The following is a 10,234-nucleotide window of genomic DNA, read 5'->3' on the forward strand; positions in this document are numbered from 1 at the left end:
CAGAAAATGTATTTACTTTCTCCATCCCACCAGCCGACAAACTATTTTCTAGTCCTCTAAAATAAAACAAGCCTACGTGCACTATGTTTTACAAGAGGCCCCCGCAAAATCCCTGACCGGTGGGTGACCTGCAAAACTGTCAAACTCATCAGAAACGAGGGGCATCGAGAAACCGCCACCGCCCAGCGGCGGAGCCCGAGGAGACACCACGAGGACGTGCCCCGCGGGGTCTTGTGTGGGATCTCGGCACAGAACAAGGGCGTGAGGCACCACTAAAGCCGTCTGAAGAGTCTGGTCCCCGCGCCCGAGGACGGTGCACTTTGATGAACAAGTGTCCGCACCGGCGCATGCGCAGTGACCAGCGGCGCCCCCCATCCCCCTGCGCTGTCGAACGTATGACGTCAGCGGGGAGCAGAGCGGGGCGGGCGGGACTGTTAGCTTCACGACCAGCTCCCATTGCCCGCACATCTAAAACTATCCTAAAAAGTGAAGTCTATTGACATTTTAACCAGATAGCTATTAGACAAATTAGAGATTTTAAAAAATTATCGTTAAACATCATTGACATATGCATTTAAGACATTTTAAAATGTCTCTGTTTAAAACCGAAGAGCGTGCGTGCACCTGCCCCTGGGCCTGCATGGCCCCGTGTGCTGCCCTCCCCGCCGAGTACCGACAGGCGGGCGTCCCCGGAACCCAGGCGCCGGTTTCGCCTCCCCCTTCCTGGCCCTTCGGTTCCCGGAGGGGGAGTTTTTGGAGACCAGGACTTGCTTCCCAGCAGCTCATCTCCTCCTTCCTCCCTCTCCCATCTCCACCCTCTTCTACGAGGGAGGCGGCAAAGGGCCTTTCCACAAAGCTGGGCTCAGTAATGATCGCGCCCCTCAAGTGTGTTGAGGACTCTCCAGGGGGCCTCTGTTGCTCTCACGTCCCCCCCCCCCCCCGGCCCCTAAAGGGCGTCTTATCATTAGTCCCATTTCGCAGAAGAGGAGACTGAGGCTCAGAGAGCTTGGCCAACCTGCCCAAAGTCAGCCAGGCTGGTAAGCAAGTGGTGGAGGGGGGTAGCAGCTGGAAACTTCCTTAGGTCATGCTTTCTGTGGGCTCTTCCCATGGGTCATGCCTGGTCCCACTGTCTGCTGAGCTGGGCGTGCTCTGGGGGCTGGTGTGACTTGCTGGGGGCAGCGTCAGGGCGACCCACCTCTGAGGGGCATCGAAGACATTTGCTAGGTTTCAGTGAATGGGGCTCTGCTGTTTCGACAGCTTTGGCCGAGCTGGCAGCCATGAGCCCCACAGCCTCCGAGGGTGCTGTGGGAGCCGTGGGCATGTGGGGGGGGGGGAGCGTGGAGAAAACTCAGCAGGGGTCAAGTGGAAACCGAAGGTAGGAGAAGCTCAGCTTTGCAATTTTCTGGACCTCTGGGGGCCTTCCCAGTGGCAATCACCCGTAAGAACAGGTCGGCACCTGCTATTACGGAGCCATATTTAGCGGCAGGGCCAGCCTGGGTCTCCAGCCCTTCCTCCCGAGGGCAGGGTGTCTTAGATGGCTCCATTGTCTGCAGAGCTGGCGGCTTGTTGCCAGAGCTCTGCGAACTGGGTCCAAATTGTTTGGTGAAGCCCGGAATCTTCTGGGAAAGAGGGTGGGAGCTGGGGGTGGACCACGGCCGGGCCGCGCCGTGAAGGCCGGAAGGGCGGTGGGAATGTACAAGTTCAAGGGCAGCACCGCCGGGGCTCACTGGCGAGCTGAGTCTCAGGGCAGAAAACGTGGGTGAGGAAACGAACTCGGCTTTGACTATGTCACCTCCACGTTATCTCGTCACGGCCTCGGGGCAACTGGAGCGAGTCCGGGGTTACGAAAAAAAGGGCTCAGAGAGGCTCACAATCAGATCAGGGTGCTTTCTGCAGGTACTTTCAGCTGTGTGGCCTGTTGGGACGGTTGCATGAGCCGATGGGGTGAAAATGCCGCACGCGTGGCACACTGGTGTGCGGGCGACAGGTGCGTGGCTATGGTTCCGTGTGTGCGGCCGGAGTGAACTCTCGGGGCTCCGACCCCCTAGCACAAGGCCCATACTCAGTGTCCGGCACAAGGGGAGACGCTGGGTTGCTCAGCGCCACACTCAGGGGATCTTCGAGGCCACCTTGTCAGGCACGTCTTAAAAGGGGCGGAGGGCTCAAGGGGTCACTGCCCACAGTCTCTCACCCAGGGGCGCAGCCTCGGCAGACAGGGGTCACAGTCAAGGCTCCTGGGCCCGATGCTCCTGGGCCTGCGGGACTGGGTGTAGGTCACCGCCGGTCAGTAACAGACCTGTCCCCAGGCATCAGAATCAGGGAGGGAGCTCAGCCAACCCTACTCCACAGCCTGTAATCCGACCAGGCCCTCTGCAGCACGGTGTCCAACCCGCAGCCCACAGGCCACATGCGGCCCGACGCAAAATCGTAAGTTTGCTTGAAACCTTCTTTTTTGCTCATCAGTTTCCGGCAGTGTTTGTGTATTTAATGGGTGGCCCAAGACAACTCTTCTTCCGGTGTGGCCCGGAGATGCCAACAGGTTGGGCACCCCTGCTAAAAGGAAACGCCAAGAGAACAAGGGCCAGCCTGGCATGAAGAGACCTCAGGAACGACCAAGAAGCTTCCAGAAGACTGACCTATTTGAGTTGGTGCCCATCATGGGGAATTTTACCCAGGACTCTAAGCTCGGCTTGTCCTCTCCGCAAATGGGCCGGCAGTGTTTAAACAGGACTTAACTCCTGTATTTGCTACTCTCAACTTGGCCCTTAAGAGGTCATTCCATTAGAAGTAGCCCTTTGGTCCAGGTGTGGAATTTAGCCCAGGTGGAATCCAGCCCGGGCGTGAAGCCCCCCCTCCCCCCTCGGGGAGGTCAAAGGCAACACCAGCTTCCAGCCCAGGGAGCCTCTAAATCCGCCGGTTAAGTGGATTTTCCAGGAGCACCTGCCATAGGTGCCCAAGGACCCCGAGCTTCCGTCACGAGTGGGTTGAAAAGACGGGAAATGGAGGTGCGTGTTGTCTCAGGTAAGAATGTGCTCTGGCATCTCAGGAATTTGCTCAGCGGCTGGGACAGCTGGGTTTGCCCGCCCAGCCCTGGGTCACGCACGGGTCACGGCTGGGGGAGGGGGTCACGGGTCTCCCTGAGTGGTATCTCCTCAGGGTGCCTGTCCTGATGACTCACGCAGTTGCTCAGGACTTGAGACGTTTCCAGGGCCCCCCTTGCCCCACCTGTGGAATCCAACTCGGGAGTTAACCATGCTGGCCCACAGTCAGACTATCTGCGTGTGCTGCCCAGGCCCCCACCTCTGCTGAGGGAGGACCTTAAACGGGTCACTCCCGGGACCCTGGTGTCCTCACCTGGAAAGTGGGAATGCAGTTGACCTTTGAATAACTCAGGGTCAGGGACGCCGACCTCTGCATAGTTAAAAATCTGTGTATAGCTTTGACCGCCCCCAAGACTTAACTACGAATAGTCTGCTGTTGACCGGAAGCCTGACCGATAACACAGTGGATTAAACACATATTTCGTCTGTCATACATGTTATATACTGTGTTCTCACAATCAAGCGAGAGAAAATCAAGAGGAAGAGAAACTACATTTACAGCACTGTACGTGTTTACTGAAAAAAAAAAAAAATCCGTGTGTAAGTAGACCCAAGCAGGTCGAACCCGTGTCGTTCAGGGTCAATGGCAATGACGTGACTGTAGAGATTTTGCTACTGTGGCTAGGTCTCTGGCACGCAGTTTATACTCTGTAACTATTAGCTGTTATTGTTCTGAGCATCAGAACCTCCAGGAGGGCCAGGGAAGGAGGTACATATAAGTTAAGATGGTCGATTCTGCTACTGACGGACTAGTTTGAGGAGGCAGCGGACCTGGCCGGCGGGGAGCAAGGGTTTGATTTATCCGATCAGACGGGATGCTTTGGCGATCATGGGGCGTATTGACTGAGTCGGAAAAAATGGAGGGAGGATTCTACGAGACTCTTAAGTAGTGGTCCCAGGTCTTGCTGGAGGCGTCTTCCCAGAAGCCCGGGGAGCTCTCAGCCCAGCGCGGAGGCCTCAGGCCCCCCCCTCCGCAGACCGGAGGGCGTCCAGCCGGAGATCGGAGCTCGGCCTCACAGAGCGGTGGCAGATCCCTCACGAGTCAGCTCCCGCCGTGACTCTCGGTTAAAACGAGCGTCCCACCCGCCTTCGCTGTGGTGCATGCTGCGCCCCGCTGTTGTGGCGCCGCGGTGACCTGTCTTGCAAATACTGAGAACACTGATACGGCCACCTCCTCTCAACAGCGAGCACACGGGAGGGCTGCCCCTTCCTCCACACTGAGTCCCCGTGCCTGTTCCTGAGCCCCAGAGGGACTGTGGTGGTGTGTCCTCCCACCTGGCCCTCAGCTCCCTGCCCGACTGTTGCGTGGGCCACCGCTCAGACCGGCCCCAGGAGGTGCGGAGACCACGGGTGGCCCTCTGCTGTCCCCCAGCGGGACAATCTCCGCAACCTCAACAACTAGCCCAGTGCAGGGGACACAGACGCCCCGTGCACATTCGTGCAAATTGTGTGCCCCAGCACGAGGCCCCCAGGGGACAAGAAATTCCAGAAGCTTCTGGAAATGGAAATGGCCAAGCTGGTGGGGGAGGGAGAGAAGCCACCGATCACCCCTCACCCCTGCCGCCCACTGCCATGCAGACAAGACCCTGTGGCCTGCTCTGTAGGCCGTCACCCTGTCACTCACCCAGGGCTCCTTGGCAGATGTCGGTGCGCGTGGCTCCTCCGACAATAAATTGGGGGTCACCGCAGATCTCCTGGGAACGAGAGCCACAAAGTTCTGTCAGCCAGCCGGGCACGTGCTTTTGTGGTTGATGAGACGCCTCCGTTCCCATCAGGGACGTCGCACCCCCTCTCCCCCACCCTCCCCTCTGGGGCAAGCTTGGCAGGTACGGTTAGACCGCCATGAGGTCCCTTCCTCACCCCTGCTTCGTGGGTCCCCAGGGGTGCTGGGGGGCACTCCTGGCCAAGAAGGAGAGGCTTGCCCAAGGCTCCAAACGGCCCAGAACCTGCGTCCTCATGCTGGTTCCTCGGGCCACATCGGTATTGAGTCCAGCCTCCTCTGTGGGGCGGTGAGCCCGTCCACACACCGGAGCCGCCCGACCTGCGCGCTGGCCCCTCTCCTCTGTCCCTGCACGTCAGCTGCTTGGCTTACCTACAATTCCTCCCTCTCCCATCCTCTTCTCTCCTTTTCTACATCTCCCCGTATTTCAAGACTCAGTGCCACCTCCTCCACGAAGCCCTCCTTCACAGCCCAGCCAGCTGTCGCTCATCCCTGTGATTCGGGGTCTGGAGCACTTGTACTCCGCAACTGAGCTTTCGCCTGTGCACTGCCTGATGCTGCCGAGGGGGCCTTCCTCAGTCTCCCTGGCACTCACACGCGTCTTGAGGGCCGGGCAAGGCGTCTCGCTTTCTGGACTCGTCTGTGGGGCCGTGGCACTTGGGGCAGGCATTGCGGACCTGCTGTGTGTCATCACGGGGCGTGGGGCTTCATCTCATGAGGCCCTCTCAGGACACAGGATGAGTCCTGTCCCCATGTTACAGGCGAGGACACAGGCCGGGGGGAGAAAGCAATGTGTCTGCAGTGACGACGCTGCTCACACGTTGCGGACAGCACCGGGGCAGAGGGGAACTGGCTGGTGCAAACTGTGTCCTCCCCTGCCCCCGTGCTGCCTCTCATGGATTAGCAACAAGCCCCTACGGCTGTGAAAAGCGCAGGAAGGCCCCACAGGCGGGCTGGTGGGAGCCGCCCTGAGCAATCCCGGCCCCCCCTCGGCGGAGCAGCCCTCTCGGGCGCTTCCTGATTCTGCAGAGCCCCACCCAAAGCCACAGAGGAAGTCGGGGCATCCACCAGGCTTCTCAGGGCCCCGGGCAACTTCTCGGGGCTCCACCCACACCCTCAGGAGCCCCTCTCTGTCGATGGGGCAGAAGTGTTTCCTGGGCGAGGCCCGGATGGAGCCCCGGTCTGTCAGTCTGTCCCCTGTCCGTCCGTCAGGGGACCACAGTGTGCAGCCCAGCACATTCCGCTGCATTGTCTCTCCCCTGCTCGGGGAGGTCTGTTCGCCAGATGACGGGGACGGCGAGAAACCCAGGCCAGCGCTGCATGAGGCCTGCCAGCCAGGCACTTAGGCGGCTGAGGCAATGGCTGGGGCTTGGGGCCGGGAGCCGGAGAATTGAAATGATGATCCTGAGAGTGCCAAGCTCCTACCCCACCGGGATTTTTCCATTAGGTTTCAGAAACTTTCCTCCACCTCTGGCAGCGTCCCCGAAGGAGGCAAAGTTCAGGGTGGCAGTGAGAGAGGCTCGGGAGGCGGGGCGGTGTGCACAGCATGCGGGCTACGGAATTACACGTGGGTGCAGCCGGCCTAGGAAAGGGGCTGGGGGCTGGGGGCTGGGGCTCTGGGCTCAGACCACCTGGGTTCGAGCCTCGGCCACTGTGTCTGTGGGTTCAGTGACCCTGCAGGTGACTTCTCCTCTTCAAGCCTCAGTGTCCTCATCTGTAAAATGGGGGCAGTGGTGGCAGATGTACCTACGACCTAGGGTTGTTGCTATGAGGGCTAAATGAGAAAACTATATAGACGAACCCCGGTAGACACTCTCTAAAGATGACCTGTTATCGTTGTTATGACTGAAGACGTCGATGATAATCGCTGAGCTTGGAGGCGGGAGCTGCAGGTTGGAGGCTGATCCAGCCAGCTGGGTATCAGCAAGTCCTAAACCTCTCAAAAGGCTTGGTTGTCGCCAAGGAAAACATGGGGACTAACACCTCCTGCCCTTGCTCGGTCCTGACTGGTGCTGTCCTCAGATGTCCAGATGTCGCCGGCTTTCTCCTCGTAGAGCCGCTGCACTCAGGACTTGAGAAGTTTCCCCTCCAGCCCCTGCCCGCCCCGCCCCGCCCCAAGCCCTCTGCCACCAGCGCGGGAAACCCCCCCCCCTCGAGAAGGCACGGTGCCACTCTCACTTCCGCAGGGACCGTTTGGTGATCTTCTCCCCGCCTCTGTCGTCGGCCCCTTCCTCCCCAGTGGCCCGACCTGTGCCACGTTCCAGCTGCTCTCCTCCGAGACAACAGCCTCGCAAGCCCGGATCCTACCCTGCTTCCCGTGGGTTCCTCTCTCCCTTCCCAAGGCGCCCCCTGGAAGGAACAGACCACATCCTGTACCACGTCCTGGTACCTTCACCCGGAGTCTCTAACCATCCGGCGTCCCCCCCCCCCCCCCCGGCTGAAATCCCGCCCCACCCCAAGGCTCTGTGCAGTCACCTGTACCTGCTGAATGGAACCCAAGAGCCTCACGCCCCCTTGGCCGTGCAGGGCTCAGCACGGAGTGGCTCGGGTCTGCTTCCCTGTCTCGAAGTCCCACAGGTATTTCCAACTACTGGGTGACCTGTCTGTGTCCCTTCGCTCGCCCCTAGCGGAACTATCTTTCTGCACCACGAGAAGGCAGTGCACACAGTGTGCACACAATTAGGTTACTAGTAGTTTAGAGGCAGAAGCTATATGCGCTGCGCCCGGCATACAGTAGGCGTTCAATAAATGCTTATTGCATGAATCAAAGAATAAATGAGTTTGCAAGTTCACTTTGGAAAGTGTAAACTGCTGTATGAGTGTAAGGTGACTAAAGTCCCTTGTTGTCTACTTTCACCACCATAGCTTCATCTGAGGCTTGTTACAATCCTGCATCCATCCATTCATTCATTCATTCACTTGTTCCACACATTGCCACTGTCTTGCTGTTCACGGGTGTATCCCGGGCATTTAGGACAGCGCCTGGCAAGCCCCAGGCTCCCAGTCAATATCGCTGCGTCAACGGGTGCACCCGTGTGCATGTGTGCGCGAGTGCACACAAGCTGTGGAAGGGCACTGACCCCGCCGGGCCCTGAGGAGATGTATTTACTGATGAATTCGTGCATGATTCCTGCAGTTCGGGGAGAGTTCCAACAGATACGTGTGATTATGTTTATAAATCGTGAGAAGGCTACAAAGGAAATCAGCAGGGCTTGTAATAAGGAATGAAAAGTTAGGGAGGAAGCTGCGAAGATCAGGCAGGGACGATAAGGTCGGGGAGGGGACCCTGGAGGACGCCCCCAAGAATGAGAGTGAGCCAGACTCCAGGAGCCCAGGAGCCCAGGAGCCCAGGAGCAACGGGCGGCCCTGGCAGGTGAGAAGGCGGGAAAGAGCGGCCTCTTTGAGAAGCTGAATGGCGGCGGGGCCTCGTGAGTCAGTGGAGGGAGAGGAGCTGCAGGCATCCGCTCGTCTGTTAGAGGAGGACGTGGAGGCACCGAGCGTGACTGTCTCAGGGCGAGTCACCAAGCAGGCTAGCAAGAAACGAACTCAGGGGCCCGTGCCCTAGCCTGGGGCACTTCCTGTGCACTGGTGGCCCGTGCCCTCTGTTTGGGGAGGCTCAGAGGAGTGGGACCGGGGCAGGAATGCTTCTCCTCCACCTGGAACCTGGGGGCTGGCTTTCCCAGGAAGCTGTGTTTGGGTTTGGCCCCACGGGAGTCGGACCCAGCGGGGACTCCATGGGAAACCCCTGGACCCCTAGATTAGGGAGCCAGCTATCCTCGGCCCGCCAGGGCGAGGAGAACAGAGATGGGGCTGGGGGTGGTGGGGTGGGGACAAGGGAGCTCGGAGGCCCCCTGAGGTTCCCAGGGAGGGTCCTGGCCCAGCGGGATGAGGCGGAACTGCTCCTCCACTCCACCTCCCCTGTCCTGTGTCACCAGCGTGAATGGTATGGGCCGGTTTTCTCCGCTCCCGTTTGTTAACATGAGCAAGAAACTGGCTGCAGCTCACCGGGGCTGCGTGAGACAGCCCTTAGTCACCAAAGGACCAGGCTGTGGGCTTGCCCCTCCCTGCAGCCAGCAGCACCCAAGTTAAGAACTGACTTTTCCTGGCCGAGGTGGCCGCCCGGGGTCCTTTCCTCCGCACCCTCCTCCCCACCTTCCCCCAGCTCCCTACCCGAGTGCAACCAAAGTCGCCCCCAGGCTCCCTTCTGCCACCCTGGTGTTAGTGAAGTCGCCAGAAGGGCCTGCTAATGGGGTCTGAGGGCAGCGACCAGCGGAGCGCCGTGGGTGGACCCGGGTCACCCGGGAGCGTCCCCGCGCGCCTGCACACCGGCTAACGGGCTGGGCAGCCGCGGGGATGCGCGCGGTCGCTGGGCTGCGGGCTGCGGCTCTGGGGCTGCCGTGCGGACTCTCCCTCCGCGCCCCCTGCCCGGTGCCGCCCTGCCCTCCCCACGCCCGGGGGCCCCGCACCCTCCTTGCCCCGCTTCCCGCGCGCGCTTCCTACCGTGGGCCGCTTCCATACGATGCCCTGCGTCTTGCTGGAGTGGGGTCCCAACTCCTTGAAGCCCAGGGAAGAGCCGATGGCGGGGAAGGAGGGGTCCTGGAAGAGCACCCCGGCCTCCAGGCACTGGTTCCGCAGCTCCTCGTAGTCCTGGTTGAGGTACTTGACCGCCCTCTCGTGCGAGCCCAGTCCTTCGGCCGCCTCCCGGTCCTTGGCCAGCTTGGCCGCGATGCCCGCCATGGTGCTCGGCTGCGCGGCGATCGAGATCGGGGGCTCGGTGCTGGGCTCCGGGCTCGGTGCAGGGGCGCGGCCGGGCCTTGCACTCGCAACGGGGACTGCGGGCTACGCTGCTGGCGATGATTCACCGGCGGGGAAGCACCCTCCGCCCCGGCGGGTGTGGCCATCGCGGCTCCAGCCTGCTCGGCAGCGGGCCCGGGACGCAGCCCGCCTGCGCGCCGCGCGGCCTGCAGCGCACGGGCCGGAGGGACGCGGAGCTGGTGCTGCCACCTGCGGACGGTCCGGGGTGGCTCAGCCGGTCGGCCCGACACAGGGGCTCCCGGACGAAAGTTGGGACGCACGCCCAAAGCCTGTAGCCCTTTCCCACCTCCTGGGGAGAGAAGGTGGCCAAACCCGGGGGGCTGGGGCACTTGTGACCCTCCAGGAAATATACCCCGCGAGCCAGCAGGTCAGGGAGGGGGGTCTTAGAGACTTCAGCTGCCATCCGTTGGGCCCCAACTTCGCGCCCCTGTCCTGTCGGCGCTGCATAGGTGATCTCATTAAACCCTCCCAGCTACTGGGTAAGAAAGTTGTCCTTCTGCTACTGTCCCCATTTTACAGATGCCACCGCCGGGCAGGGCAAGGACTGGAGTCACCAAGGCCTGTTACAGTCTTGGTGCTGCACTGTTGCTGGCTAGCT

At 60.7% G+C, this 10,234-nt stretch overlaps 1 protein-coding gene across 1 annotated transcript in view; it reads right to left on the reverse strand.

The window, feature by feature from the left end:
* The window catches only part of LOC114512462 (calpain-2 catalytic subunit), a 41,836-nt gene extending 32,093 nt beyond the window's left edge, over window positions 1-9,743 (reverse strand). Inside the window, exons 1-2 of the mRNA XM_036016106.1 lie at window positions 9,322-9,743; window positions 4,726-4,795 (exon numbers count right to left, since the gene is read on the reverse strand). Coding sequence (XP_035871999.1) covers window positions 4,726-4,795; window positions 9,322-9,558 — 307 coding nt within the window. The 5' untranslated portion in view covers window positions 9,559-9,743. The remainder of the gene's footprint in view (window positions 1-4,725; window positions 4,796-9,321) is intronic.
* Window positions 9,744-10,234: the final 491 nt, after the last annotated feature.

The sequence above is a fragment of the Phyllostomus discolor genome, chromosome 15 (assembly GCF_004126475.2).
Source record: "Phyllostomus discolor isolate MPI-MPIP mPhyDis1 chromosome 15, mPhyDis1.pri.v3, whole genome shotgun sequence".
Classification (NCBI taxonomy): Eukaryota; Metazoa; Chordata; class Mammalia; order Chiroptera; family Phyllostomidae; genus Phyllostomus; species Phyllostomus discolor.